Below are 15821 nucleotides of genomic sequence, written 5' to 3'. Positions count from 1 at the left end.
CTACACTCAACATTATCAGTAAATCCTCTTGGGTTGAATTGGAACCCCTAATTTGTCCTTTAATTACCCTGAGTGCTGATTCCACTCATAAATGCCTCTTCAAAATTCCCTTTACATGTATTTTTTTTAATATGTATATAGGGTTGAATTCTGGTAAATACATAACTCGTTCACCAGTACATTTTGTGCTTGAAGCAGAACTATGCTTTGAACAGAATTTCTGTAAATGACCATACAAAAAGATTGCGTTAGAACTGTTTGCTCCACTACTCATTTAATATTAAATTAAGCATTTCAGTACATGAAAACCAATAAATCATTAATAGAAACAAAATTTACACAAAAAAAATTAAATTTTTGAAAGATTCTGGTCTCAAACTTAAATATGGCAGCAGATTGAAATGACAATGGATTGCAATCACCACCAAGAACATGGGGCATTATAATTTGGGCAAGGATTTTACATGCAATCTGCATAACTGTAGTGCTCAAATACATTACATATGCCATTCAAATATGAACTTCTCAATATGGATCATGCTAAAATCCTTCCTTTTTGCTTGCAACCAGGGGCAATCCTCCCGGGACAGGCTTCGCTCAGACATCAGTCTGGAGCTTCTTTAGTGCGAAGTGACGAGTTGAGCATAACCAATTATTTTTCATTCATTTGATAAAATCAGGAAATAAAGCAGTCCATCGATTTTCAATATTATCATATATTCTATTTCTTTTTGCATTTATGGTACTCCGTCCTGAGTAGAGAATAGGATTAATTTTCCTTTAACCAGCGTATGGGGAATCAGCAGTCCCTGAATGCGGAGCAGGAGAGAATGGGGTGAAGGGCTCTTGTGTCTCTATTTCCACTGAACAGCCTTGAAATTTCCTGTAGTATCATTTAGCCTGCATATGTTATACCTACTGGTTTGGCATCAATATTTGATTGAGGTAAAGGTGGACTTTCCCTGGTGTATTGCCTCATTCTTTGATGAATTCTTTCATGGTAAATGCCCCAACGATGGTCACCTGTCAAAAACTGGTGCTAGGAACTGTTCTCAGGACAGGCCAAAAAAATTTCACATGCAAGTGGAGAATTGTTCTCTATCATCCTTCCCCTTTCCTGGGAAATGGAAAACATTCAGGATCTTTGAATGATGCTCTCCAGCAGCAGTGGGAGGGTCTAACCTCAGCAGCCCTGCTGCTGAGCTCATATTTCCTCCAGCACTTTAGAGTGCAAGGCTTAGATTGCTTCTAGAATTCCTCAAGGTCGTACATATAGCCCAGAGGAGGAAAAGCAGGTGAAGCTGCCTTTCACCACTGTTATGTTTTAATTTAATTTTAATTGTTTACAAACTTGTAACCTTAAAAAATACTCTTGGAACCCGTTTGATGTTCAGTCCCGCTGCCATCTATCTGCTCCATTCCCTTTTTGAAAAAGCATTCACAGAAGAAAAATGCACTTATCCATTGCTGGGCGGTCGTGCGTTGAGACACGGTGGAAATGGGATGGTTCTAATTCTTAATTATTATTCAAAAAACGTTAGGACGTATAAACATGACGTATCGGTATAAATGAGGTATTCTATATGTAAATAGGAAATGCTGTGGTACACTGAAATGTTATGTTTGTGTCAAGTTTATCAGAAATCAACAGCATCATTGCATTTAGAAGGCAGATCTTAGACATAAGGTTTCACATTCACTGCGGGTATCAAATCTGTTTTTGTTTCCTCCACAGCCTCCGTACCAGAACCTTTTGCAGACCTGTAATGTTTTATCAAAGAACCATTTTAAGCTGTAGTTGGAACAGTCCCCTTCATTGGGATTCAGTGCACATTCGTCTAGAATGGAAAGAAAGAAAGAAGGACTTTCATTTATATGTATATAGTGCCTTTCCTGACCATTGGGCATTGCAGCACAAAAAGTGGACACAACCTTTGGCTACAACCTTACCAGTGCTTCCCCACTAGGAATTTTAGATTCCCGCTGCCGGCTACTTATAAATGTCGACAGGAGCAAGATCGAACTTTCTAGTGAATTTTCCTGATGGTTGCCCCTTTTTCAGTAGATGTCTCTTCACTCTCCAGTTCACCCTCCCATATATTTAGAGATCTCAGTCTCAGCAAAGTCCCATAAAGCGTAATTTTTTCCCTTTTCAGAGATCTTCTGCTTCTTGCCTTCGCTTTGGGTGCTATAGCAGCAAACCTGCTGTACTTTCTCTTATTCTGCTGTTTGACACTGGTGAGTTCCTTCTTGTCAAATGAGCAAACAGAAGCTCACTAAAAATTACCACATTGTGAACATATCTTTCAGGAATTTTCCTTTTATTCTCCCAATCAATTGCATTTTTCCCAATGCGGCTGCAAACATGAAGACAAACCAGGAATAGCATGTAAATAATAAAACTCTGACTTTACCTCAGGACACAAGTGCAGCATGGGGACACCAGTGTAAACAGGAAACTTGGATGGCATTGCCAGAGTGATGCCTGGGCTATTTTAACACTTGGGCCACATTTTAATTTTTCAGATCAAACGCCCCACAGAAGTCAACAGAAATTATACAGTGGCTGGCAGATGGGAACAAAAAATCATGTGCCCTGGTTTAGGTAAGTCCCAAGGAGCAAGGCCTGAGGCAATTGCAGGAAGGAGCAGGGATAGTGGAGGCCACTGGACATTGGACCCCTACTTAATAGGAAAAATGGTAACAACTATGCATTTTGTGTAATTTTAATTTATTATTTAATGATCTCACAAAACAAATAGACCTAGATTTTTACAGTGTCGTGGAGCCTCTGTGGCTTATCCAAAATGGCGCCGGGAACCTGGGTCCAGAAGTCCCACCCGCATTTCCAACAGATCGTATTTTCACCAGTAGGAGAACAGAGATAGGACGTGAAAACTCAGTAGGGCCATTTGAACTCAGTGTTGAGTTCTAACAAACCTCATTTTTTGCTGGAGCTCCTTATCCTGCAGCGTGCAAGTTACAAATTTTTAGGGTAGATCTGAATGCTCATGAAGGGCGGATAAGGTCTTTGGAACTGTCAAGCTGTCCAGTTATTTTAAATCCCCTCTCCTTTAAAAATTGATTAAAAAAACAGCCTGCCTGTGTTGTGAGTTCAAAGAAAACTGTACTTGCAGTTTCAATAGCTGTTTGTTGACATAACCCTAAGTACTATCATTACTGCTTCCACAACCTATCAGTATCACAGTGGGAGGCTTTAAGCTCATGGGCTCATTGACAGCTCCAAGAGGTTATTAAAGGATTAGCTGTCTTTCATGTGGAGTTATGAATACAAATGTTTGTTTTTACAAGGGATTAAATACTTTAGGGGACTTAAATGTATTGAATGGGTTTTCATGAACGAGAGTGTTGAGTGTTTTTTACATAGCAAAGTCTGTAATAGATATTTTAGACTTTATTTCATCTCAGCATGGATCCTGAGGTCTGTCCATGGTAGATACTGGGTGACTTGGCATGGGGGTGTGTAAGCGCAAAGGGTGGTGGGTAGGGGCATGGGTTGGCACTAAGTTGGCATAAGGGCTATACAAGTCAACGGGGATGGGTGGGGCCATGGGTTGGCATGATTTGGCACTAAGTTGGCATAAGGGCTATAAGGGTGCATGAGAGTGGGTGGGGGGCATGGATTTTCATGAGCTGGCATGTATGGGCATGGGGAGTGGGTGGGGGCATTGGGGAAGTGATCAGTGAGGCCTAGAGGGTCTAATGTTTCACAAAACAACTAGCCTCTGTGGCCTCCTCTGATGATCTGGGGATGGCAAGCCCGACTCTATCCCGTAGCTGCTCCCCCAGAACGAAGGTCCCACTATTCAGGGCACTTTTTCCCAAGGCGGGTGCAGTGAGCTGGGAGATTTTTCAATTCTGCGCACCTGCCTGGGGAGCAAGAATCCACCATAGGGTCCAGTTTTAGCACACTCTGTTCAATGGCAACGGGACAACTGCATAGTTAAAACTGTCTTTACAAATTTACTTGTATAGGATATACAGCACAGAAACAGGCCATTTGGCTCATCAAGTCCATGCCAGTGTTTATGCTCCACTGAGCCTCTTCCCATGTTATCTCATCTAAATCTACCATCGTAACCATCTAGCCCCTTCTCCCTCAAATGCTTGTCCAGCTTCTCCTTAAGCACATCTATACTCTTCACTTCAACTACCCTCTGTGGTAGTGAGTTCTACATTCTTACCACTCTTTGGGTAAAAAAGTTTCTTCTGAATTGCCCATTGGAATACAGCTGTATTCCAATTCCATTCACACTGGCTACTGCTTTAACCAAAATCTTTTTAAGGTGATCAAGGCCCTCATCTTACTCAGTCAGCAGCCTCATTAATACATGCAAATTAAGGTTCCTGGATGTCATTAGGATCCTGATGATATTTTAAAAGAGAAAGTGTGTCAGGGAAGAAACAAAGGTCCTAAAAGGAAAGTTTTAAACAGGATTGCTCCTCCAGGTTTCACAAGGTCCTGTTCTCTGCTGCCAAGGGTTCCTTCCTCTTTTCCCATCTGGAAGGCCTGAGCAGACCCCACCCTAGTCAACCCGCTTCTTACTGCATTGTGACTGGCAACCCCTAGATGATCTTTACTTGCTGGCAACTGCCCATCTAATCGTTCTGCCCACTGCACATGGGTAGCTGGCCAATGGGATGTAAATGAGATCTGGGAGGTCAAATCTAGGAGCCTCGTCTTCAAACCGATACCGTCATCCCACATCTTTCCAAAACCCATTCACAGATGAAGTCCCCTCTATCAGATGAATAGAAATGTGTTTGTCAACATTTACCATAAATATTGGAGTCATCTTTCTGTTCTTCAGAATCTTGCATAATATTCATGCTGTAATGAGGAAGTAATATATTAATCACTGTAGGAAGAATACACCGTGTTCAAAATTTGATAGCAGATGTCTACAAAACATACGGCACATCAGGAAATGTTTCTGGTTCTGTTGCGTTGTGAGAATGTATTCCTACGCATTCCCTCTTTAGAGATGGAGGTGGATAGTTGTTGATTCCAGCTATAACAATAAATAACATATTTTAGGCATTTTCAGAATGACAGCAGGACACCCACACAATAATATAAAATGTAACAGGATTACAGCTATGTGTAATTTTCATAAAGGAGGTTTTTCAGTTAAGATCAGTATATAATTCAACTATTAGATTTTAGATAGCTGACTCAATCCCTACAATCCACCATCAGCACAGGGCACTTCAAGCCATAAGCAAACAAGCCAAATCAAACAATTAAAAACAAATGCTTTAGTGGGGAGATTAGCATAAAAGGAATCATTTTCATTTTTTTCCTTGATTCATTGATCACCTTTAACATTGGAAAAAGAAGAATGTTATAATGCTTTAGGAGGCTGTTAAGCAAGAGTGCACTGATGGTTGCAACATTCTGCACCACGTCTTCCATCTATTGAAATGAATAGGACATGTTATGTGAAGTTCTGGATCAATGATCCATGGATAAGATCTAACTTCAATGCCTTGTTTAACTGTAGTTCTTATTGATATGTATCATCTCTTCTTTTAAAAAGTAAATAAGAGCCTAGATTTCCTGTATCTCTGAACATTGAAAATATGAAATATGACTCTTAATGTTGAAGGCATTCTTCAGATTACGCTTATGAACGCTACTACTACTTTGTATGGGAATTCTTCCCCACATCACAGGCCTTACTTTCAGGCTTTGAAAGAGGGTACACACAGGAAAGTAGAGATGAAAATAAGGGCTGGGTTTTTGCGAAATCAGGAAGATTCTTCAGACCTTTAAAAATGGCAGGTGGGACCTGGATGTGGAAATTCCGCCCATATTTCCAACAGATCCAATTTTGGCCAATGCTGAGTTCAAACAGACCCCATTTTGGCTGGTCTAAGGGCACTCACCCACAGTGTGGGAGTCACAAATTGATGGAGTAGATGTAAACGTTCATGAAGGGCGGAATGCCTCTGTATAACTGTCATGACCTAAAGTTTTTTTTAAATGCCAGCACTTTAAACTTAAAAAAAGGGTTTCAGCTCTCAGTGAGAGTTAAAAAAAGCTCTCTGCCAAACTTTTATTGACAGGCATAGATCTGATAAGAAAGTAGCATCTGAGTGTGCAGTTTCAATAGAGCTCTTTGTTAACATTTACCCAAGGGCGATCAGTATGTTGTCATGGACAGAACGTGCATGCACTCTTAATGCCTGTAATCAGTATGTTTTTAATGGAAAAGATATGTGTCTTTTCTTACCCTTGGAGTGTGTATTCCAATTAAATAATTCAGCAGCAAGCTTTTGTGAGTTTAAAAATGAAGGATTATAAGATTTATTCTCACATGCTTGGATGGAATTAATGCAACATCACACACCCAGTCTCACACACGTACATACAAAGATAGCATAAAGATAAAGATAAAGCACCTTTACAGATTACAGTTACTCCAGTCTTTCATTTATTATTCTGGTCACTCAGGTGGCAGGTTTGTGGTGTCTTGAAAGGATTTGATGATTTAAAGTCAAAGTAAAGGTCTTGTAAAGTGAAGGGTTCAACGTAGGTGATAAAGTTTCTTGTAGTCGAATATATAGGAGTTCGGATCTCAGGTGAACTTTGAAACTGGAACAGGCTAAGTACTTTAGCTACTTGATGACTTGAAGTTAGTTTCAGAGTTTGGTTTTCAGACTGATGGTTCTAATAGGTCCGATGGGGCCAGGGGTATTAAGAGTACAGTCCCTGAAACCAGCTTCAATCATATGACCACAGGGTTAACACGTCTGATGCCCACCCAGTCTAGTTTGAGTGGGAGAAGCCATTGTGATACAATGGAAAGTTGATAGTGGCCATTGAGTTTCATTCTTTCCTTTTGACCAGTATGAAACATAGGAACAGGCAGCCTGGAAACTTCCTAGTCTTTAGGTGTTGGCCCATCCTTAAACAATGAGATGTGTGAATTCCATAAATTGCTGTTGGGTACCCTCATCTATGTCCGCATTTATTTAGGTATTTGCTGGAGAATTGATACTGTCTGTAGTCATATGGCTTGCAGCAGCCATCTTAATAGTTTGTTTATTTTCAATGTTTTAATAGTGTTGACTGAAAGTTCATATATGACATGCCTTTACTGGGCATGGCTATATCATTATGAATGCTTGGCTGAGTTTGAAAAGCTTCAATTATCTCAGCAGGGCTCTTTGAGTTCACAGTTTGATTGGCAGCTTAAAGAGGCCATTGACATATCAGATGTACCTTGTGTGGGGTTTGAATAGAAGTTTACTTGTTTTTATAAGAGATTAACCACTTGGGAAGATTTAAAAGCTTTAAAAGGGCTTTATGAATGGTAGGTTTTTTTCTGCTATCAAGTGCACAGGAGTGAGAGCTCTATTACATTGTTAGAAGTTTTTAAAAAAAATTTCCACATGGCTCCTGAGGTCTTCCCATGGTGTGTAATGGGTAATTGGCTATGGAGGTGGCATGGGAGGTAAGAGAGGCTTTGGGTTGTGGGTGGGAGCCATGATTTGGCTTTGAGGGCATGAGGGGCCATGTGGGTAGGGTGCAGGCATGAAGGGGTGTAAGGGGTGAGGGCCTAACATCTTCTAAAACAACTGGAATGAAGTCCCAGAGAAGGAAGGTGATCCTTCTATCCAGCCCACCTTAGTACTTGTCTGCCCCTGTGGCTGCCTGTTGTAAAGGAACTATCATATCTTTTCTGATATTACTGTGGGATACTTTAGAGCAGGCTTATGTTTACGTATGTATGTTTCTGTATGTGTGACTAAGTTAAGTAAACTGCAGACTGTTAGACTGCAAGGTTTGTATCATCAAAAGGGATTAGATGTAAAACAAGCATTTAAAATGAAGATGGGTAAGCAAGGGTGAGGTCTCAGCGGATACAGTGTGAATGGAATTTGCATTTTTAGATAAGTTGGGAGGTCATTCGATTTTCAAAGGGACATGGTAAGATGTTTACAACTAGCAAAGTAAATAATGTTTATTTGTTTATAATATGCTTATTTTATAAAATCTCTTAGCTCTGAAGAAGGGTCATACGGATTTGAAACACCAACTCTGTTTCTCTCTCCGCAGATGCTGTCAGACATGCTGAGTTTTTCCAGCATTTTCCGTTTTTGTTTCAGATTTTCAGCATCCGCAGTATTTTGCTTTTATCTTGGTGCTTGTGGTAATCTTGCTGGATGTTTTATAGATTAAAAACCTATTTTGGACTGTTGCCTGAAAGGGGTGTGCAGTTGGGAGTCCAGTTAAGTAGAAATTTTGGGAACTGCTATAAGACTAAATAAATGTATAACTGTAATCTTGTGTGTGCTTAACTTTTCCTTTCTTCTGTTAATAAATGTTTTAATTTAGGGTGAAATCATCCCAAATTTGCACTAGGTGTGGTAGTGTTTACCCACTGGCCGCAATGGCAGGTTTTCACGCCATATCATCCCAAACCTGAGTCCCACATTAGTGTTCTGGAGTTAAACAAAGGTAACTACATAGGTATGAGGGCAGGTATGGCCCGAGTGGACTGGGCAGGAAGACTACAAGGTAGGATAGTTGATGAACAGTGACAGATATTTAAGGAGATATTCAATTCCTCCCAAGTAAAATATATCCCAATGATAGATGGTAAGAGGGAGGAAAAGCATCCATGGCTAAGCAAGGAAGTTAAAGATAACTTAAAGGCAAAAACTAAGGCATACCAAATTGCAAAGGTCAGTGGCAGGCTGGAAGATTGGGAAACTTTTAAAGATCAACAAAGGGTTACTAAAAAAATATTAAAAAGAGCAAAGGTAAATTATGAAAGAAAACTAGCGCAAAATGTAAAAACTGATAGCAAAAGCTTCTACAAGCATATAAAAGGAAAGAGAGTAGCTAAAGTGAATGTTGGTCCCCTGGAGGATGAGACTGGGGAGTTAATAGTGGGGAACGCAGAAATGGTAGAGACGCTTAATTAATATTTTGCCTCAGTTTTCACAATGGAGGACACTAGTACCACCCCAATAGTAACAGCTAGTGCAGGGGATATAGAGAAGGAGGAACTTAGAACAATCACCATCATTAGAGAAAATGTATTGAGCAAACTATTGGGATTAAAGGATGACAAGTACCCAGGATCTGATGGCCTACATCCCAGGGTCTTAAAGGAAGTGGCAGCGGAGATAGTGGATGCATTGGCTGTAATATTCCAAAATTCCCTGGATTCTGGAAAGGTTCCAGTGGATTGGAAAAATGCTAATAAAAAGCCCTTATTCAAAAATGGTGGGGGGAGGCAAGTTAGTTTAACGTCTGTTGTTGGGAAATTGTTGGAATCCATTATTATGGAAGTAGTAATGGGGCATTTGGAAAGTCAAAATGCAATCCATCAGAGTCAGCATGGTTTTATAAAGAATAAATCGTGTTTGACTAATTTGCTTGAGTTCTTTGAAGATGTGACAAGCAAAGTGGATAATGGGGATCCTGTAGATGTAGTATATCTGGACTTCCAGAAGGCATTTGATAAGGTGCCACACAAAAGATTAATATACAAGATAAGATCACACGGAGTTAGGGGTAATATATTAGCTTGGATAGAGGATTGGCTAACCAACAGAAAGCAGTCGGGATAAATGGGTCTTTTTCTGGATGGCAAAATGTAACTAGTGGGGTGCCACAGGGTTCAGTCCTTGGGCCCCAGTTATTTACAATCTATATTAATGACTTGGATTCAGGGATAGAAGGTACTATAACTAAATTTGCAGATGACATCAAATTAGGTGGGAAAGTAAGTTGCAATGAAGAAATAAGAAATTTACAAATGGAAATGGACAGGTTAGGTGAATGGGCCAAAGTGTGGCAGATGGAGTTTAACGTGGATAAATGTGAGATTATCCATTTTGGTCGGAAGAATAAAAAGGCGGCTTATCATTTAAATGGAGAGAAACTTCACAATGCTTCAGTGCAGAGAGATCTGGGTGTCCTCGTACATGAATTGCTGAAAGCTAGTATGCAGGTACAGCAGGTAATAAGGAAGGCAAATGGAATTTTGGCATTTATTGCTAAAGGAATAGAGTATAAAAATAGGGAAGTGTTGTTGCAACTGTACAAGGCATTGGTGAGGCCGCACCTGGAGTACTGTGCACAGTTTTGGTCCCCTTACTTGAGGAAGGATGTAGTTGCATTGGAGGCGGTTCAGAGGAGGTTCACTAGATTGATTCCAGAGATGCGGGGCTTGTCTTATGAGGAGAGATTGAGCAGTTTAGGCATTTACTCACTAGAGTTTAGAAGGATGAGAGGAGATCTAATTGAGGTATATAAGATGCTAAAGGGGATAGACAAAGTAGACGTCGAGCGGATGTTTCCCCTTCTGGGGCATTCTAGAAGGAGAGGCCATAGTTTTAGGCTAAGGGGTGATAGATTTAAATCAGAGATATGGAGGAATTACTTTGCTCAAAGGGACTTGAATCTGTGGAATTCACTACCTCAGAGTGCAGTGGATGCCGGGACACTGAATAAAGTTAAGGAGGAGATAGACAGATTTTTAATTAGTAATGGGTTGAAAGGTTATGGGGAGAGGGAAGGAAATTGGAGTTGAGGCCAAAATGAGATCAGCCATGATCGTATTGAATGGCGGGGCAGGCCCGAGGGGCTGAATTGCCTAGTCCTGCTCCGAGTTCTTATGTTCTTAAACCTGCCGGGCACCATATCATGCTGGGTACCATGTTTAAAGTCCAGACGCACGCACACATCTCAGTGCTTCCAGCCCAGAACTACTGCAGGGAAGATGTCCACAAAAGGAAAAAAGACTGCAGCCCCCAGGTTTAGTGACGTGTCACTGAACGCCTTTTGAAGGTCGTGGAGACCTGCCGCAATGTTGTCCACCCCTGCTCTGACTACAGGATGGGAAATGGCGTGACCAACCAGGCTTGGGAGGCGGTGGCAGTGGTGATCAGTGCCAAAGCTTCACAGAAGAGGTTGGCCATCCAATGCAGATAGAGGATCAATGATCTCGTCCATGCAGTCAGTGTATGGCAACCATCTCATCACTCTAAACTCACACACTCAAGCCCTTCGCACATTCACTGGCATCTCACTCACTGCCAGCCCAAGGGACATCATCACCCATTCTCACACACATACCCTCACATGTACATCTGGCCTCATCTCCTCTGGAGACTGCCCCCTCAGCCCTCACCATCTTGAGGGCACTTGCACAAATCAACATGTGCCCTCACACACACCCTGGGCTACCCTCCTTCCCCAGTACAGCCCTCATCCTGCAGCCTCTTCCTTTGCTTGAAGCCACTTCTCCCCCTTTGCCAAGCAAGCCCTAGCCCTGCAGCCTTTGGAAAGCCACCCACATATGGCTAATCTGGTAGGTAGAGATCTACCTTGAGCCCCACTAAAAGTGATGTGGTGCTGTCTGTGAAGGCTGGCGCTGATGACTGCGAGTGCTGACTGAAGCAAGGCAGGCAAGCAAAGTCCCGAGAACAGTGTAGCCCGATGCACATTGCTTATGTGCTTTTGTGAAACACATCACTGTGTTTTCCCACTGACGTGGGCAGACGTTACAGCGGGGTGGGGTGGAGGGACGATTCTGGCGAGCTGGCCTAATAATGATATGTAGATGTATTACAATGAAGTTCCTGACATCTGATGGCGGGAAATGCGGCCCACCATCAATGGGCTGAGCGGGCGATCGCAAACTGGTTTCACGCCGTCATGAAACCAATCGCGCCATATTGTCCACTCATGCCACGGAACACGCCCGACGCCACTGGGCACGGAAAATCTCAGCCTTAATCTTTAAAATCTCTGAAGGTGGTAATGGGTTCATTACTTCTGACATCAGTGCACACACCTTCTCGTAATAAATATAAATTGCAAAATTGTTGTGGTAGCGTGGCCAAGTTTCCCTTTGGGATTTGGTCAGCCTGGCAAAACGCACCTGCCATATCATTACACTGTTCTGCTTCCAGGGTTGACAGGACCCACTCTATCCCACACCCACCCACCCTGGGGTGAAAATCAAGTGTTTTGAGGTACTTTTTACTGAGGCAGGTCCGGCAAGTCGGGAACTTGCCCAGCTTGAGCTACTCACCTTCATAGCCAAAATCCAGTCCTAAGGCTTCAGTAAGAACTAGGCAGTGTATGAGGAGTCTCGAGAACTGCTCTAAAACACTAAATGTTGGAACAAGGCTGAAAGACTAAGTTTGGACCTTGCATCTGGCAACTCCCAGGTGATGCCAGGACTCTGAGTCAGGAAAACAACTTTCTTAAAGCTGTCATGCAGAAATTCAGACTGTTTCCATAGGGATTTCAGGCTGTTTGAGTTATCCCTGCTTTCGCTTAAATCATTTCCAGATCTTGTAACGTACATGCCAATTATCTACGTTTCATATTGGCAGTCAGTGTTTTGGTGTCCTATTCCACAAGTGTACATTTACATTTGCTGGCAAAAATCAGTACAAACCCAGCCCCATTCCCCTCAACGCCACTGCTACAAGAATGTTGCAACTAAGGAAAATGTCTTCAGCTGCTACATATAACAAATGGGAATTCTAACAAGAAAAGGAATTCCCACCTACAGTATGCAATAATCACTTTCATTACTCGCAATAGTGTTCAGATAGAACTTGGTAACAAGGGGAGCTGGAAGGGTGAGAAATGGATGGTAATGAAGTGGGAAGAGGTGGTGGAAAATTGATGGAAATGAAGGAGCTGGGAAAGGGAAAATTGATGGCATTAAAGATATGATAAAGAGGGTAATGGGTGACAATGCAGGGAGAGCAAAGCGGGGGAAGACGGTCACTGGAGGAGGGAGGGAAGGATAACGGTTGACAATGAAAGAGAAGGGGAAATAGATAGTAATAAAGGAAATGGAACAAAAGAAGATGAGTAAGAGCAGGAGTAGGCCATTCGGCCCCTCCAGCCTGCTTCGCTATTCAATAAGATCATGGTTGATCTGATTGTGGCCTTAACTCCACCTTCCTCCCTGCTCCCCTTTAAATAGGAAAGGGGAAACTAGATGACAATGAATGTGAATGGGAAGGGAAGGAAAAGAACTTCCATTAAGAAAAGCATGACAACGAAAAAGAGAGGAACTCAAGGACATTGATAGAAATGAAGAAGTGAGGGTTACAGGTAGAAGCTGGGAGTGATGCTTTGGGGGGAACTGGGGAGAATATGGGAGTAGTCCACTGGGGAGGGCAGCAAGGAGAGTATCAGATTAATGTGAGGGAGCAGGTAAGGAGAGTTCCGGCTCAAACTGAGGGAGGGGAAAAAAATGCCAGCAAGAACTGAAGTGAGGAGCGGCAACTTGAACTCTTGCAGTTGAAAGAGGGAAATTAGGCATGTTATTGAGTTGCTGGCTTTGTGGGAGTTATTGTCAGCTTCCTTTAAGCAGTTGGTCAGCTTTTGCCGATTTTTTAGGTCAGTGTGTACCTAATAAAAGAAACTGGATAGAGCTCTGCTAATTTGCCCAACTTACATTGTTTCTGTTCGCGTATGTTCATATGGCTGGAGTTTAATAAAATAAACACAAATTTACTTAAATCATTAATAAGGAAATAGTTTAAAGAGGTGTCCCACAACACAAACCAGCATTCCTTGACTACTCAAATACAATACAACTTTTTTTCATTACTGAAGTGAAAGTAAGGATGTTTGTCCATACCAAGTAGAACAAACTTTCCTTTATCTTCCATTCCTTGGATGAAATAAAAGTCTGGGTACATTCCCGGAGCACTTTACTAATTATCTACATTGATGGTACTATAATTTGGATTTCCAGCAGGATCTGGATAACCAGACTAAATACTGGCTAATGGAGGTGGTGTTGAGTTGCGTGTGGCAGCAGCCTTTAAGACTGTATTCAGCTAGCAGGATATTTGCTGGAACCCTTCCCTGTGGATGCTTCAATTTTTGTGGCATAGAGAGGTCATTTGCATTCCATCTCGAAAGATAAAATATTTATTAGTTGCAAAGATTTAAACAGACTAAACTCTACCACCTTTATAGGGAGGTATAGGATCAAGATGAATCTATGTATCAAAAAATTCCCATGCATAGGGTTGGACATGGGAAAAAAACAAGACAAAGTAATGATTTAAAAGACTTTCCTGAGGGCAAAACAACAATAAAGCCTTGTGAGATAATAAAATTCTGCTTCCGTTCACTGAGAGGGTAAAAAATACAAAGACTGGTTTAGTGGGCTTTACCACAAAAGTTTAGTAACATGTAATCCTAGCCCGAAGACATAATGTTTCCATCTTACCACCAGCATACCTACTAAGGTTACAGCTGAGAAATATTCTGAAACTGCTTAAATACATTCACAATCATGCACAAAAAAAATGTGCTTACAAAAATTATTTTCAGTTTAATTCTATATTGTTTGGATTCTTGCTAATTACTGTAAAGGTTCTCTGACCTGTAACATAAATGTCTTCAATGGGTATTTTTAAACCTTCAAAACTATAAATAATTGATCTGCTGAGAAGGTTAGCTGCAGTAAATTAGCCTGTAGCAATGCTATAATTTCATCAAGGACAAAACAGTCTATTTGATCGGGACCCCATTCACCATCTTAAACATTCACTCCCTCCAAAGGTGCACAGTGTCTACCATCTACAAAATGCACTGCAACAATGTGCCAAGCCTCTTTCAACAGCACCTTTCAAACATACGATCTCAACTGCCTAGAAACAAAGGCTGAAGGCACATGGGAACACCACCAATTGCAAATTCTTCTCCAAGCTCCCCACATCGGTTCCTTCACTGTCATTGTCAAAATCCTGGAACTTGTTCCCCAATACCACTGCAAGTGTACCTATCACATGTAGACTGCAGTGACTCAAGAAGGTTGCTCACAACTGCCTTCTCAAGGGCAATTAGGAATGGGCAATATTGTTAACCTTGCCAGCAATGCCTGCATTCCATTAATTAATGCAAAAAAATTGAATCACTAATTGTGATGTTAATGTACAATAACAGCAAAAAACTTGCATTTGTATAGCACCTTTAATGTAGTCAAATGTCCCAAAGTGCTTGCCCGGAGCATTAGCAAACAAAATTTGACACCAGGCTACATTAGGAGATTTTAGGATAGGCAACCAAAAGCTTGGCCCAGGAAGCATATTTTAAGGAGTGTTTTCAAGAAGGAGAGAGAGGTAAAGAAACAGGTCCTAATGTGGAAAGAATGAAATTTGGGGATGAGCAAGAGGCCAGAATTGGAGGAATGTAGAGATCTCAGAGGGTTGCCGGGGATTGGGTGGAGTGAGGCCATGGAAGGATTTTAACCCAAACATGAGAATTATTAAATTGAGGCATTACCTGCCCGGGAGCCAACGTAGGCTGAAGAACACAGGGGTTTTGGATGGGACTTGATATGAGTTTGGAAATGGGCAGCAAAGTTTTGGATTTGCTCAAATTTATGAAGCGTGCAGGTAAGAGGTTGGCCAAGAAATCAGTGGAATAGACATGTCTGGAGGTAACAAAGGTGAGTGTTTCAGAGGCAGATAAGCTGACGCAGGGATGGACATGGGTGATTTTACAGAGATAAATGTAGGCAATTTTTGATGATGAAGAGGATATGAGGTTTGAAGCTCAGCTCAGGGTCTGATGCAAACAGTATGGTTCAGCATCAGGCAGTATCCAGAGAGTGGTGGAGTCAGTGGCTAAGTAGCGAAGTTCAAAGTGAGGACCCAAGGCAATGGGCGGAATGGTTCCAGATTTGCACTAAGTGCTGAAGTGGGTGGGTAAAACGACGTTAGCCCACCATGTTATTTCAGCACTCCCGGGAAACACACCGTTTCCATGACGGGCGAGCTCTCGTTCGCCC

At 41.7% G+C, this 15821-nt stretch overlaps 1 protein-coding gene across 1 annotated transcript in view; it reads right to left on the bottom strand.

Moving 5' to 3' along the window:
* Nucleotides 1-257: 257 nt before the first annotated feature.
* Nucleotides 258-15821, bottom strand: part of LOC144679090 (collagen alpha-6(VI) chain-like) — a 250470-nt gene continuing 234906 nt past the window's right edge. The window contains exons 36-38 of the mRNA XM_078539381.1: nt 4937-5033; nt 4800-4852; nt 258-1838 (exon numbers count right to left, since the gene is read on the bottom strand). Coding sequence (XP_078395507.1) covers nt 1663-1838; nt 4800-4852; nt 4937-5033 — 326 coding nt within the window. The 3' untranslated portion in view covers nt 258-1662. The remainder of the gene's footprint in view (nt 1839-4799; nt 4853-4936; nt 5034-15821) is intronic.

The sequence above is a fragment of the Cetorhinus maximus genome, chromosome 3 (genome assembly GCF_964194155.1).
Source record: "Cetorhinus maximus chromosome 3, sCetMax3.hap1.1, whole genome shotgun sequence".
Lineage (NCBI taxonomy): Eukaryota > Metazoa > Chordata > Chondrichthyes > Lamniformes > Cetorhinidae > Cetorhinus > Cetorhinus maximus.
This window is presented reverse-complemented; position numbering and strand designations above follow the sequence as displayed.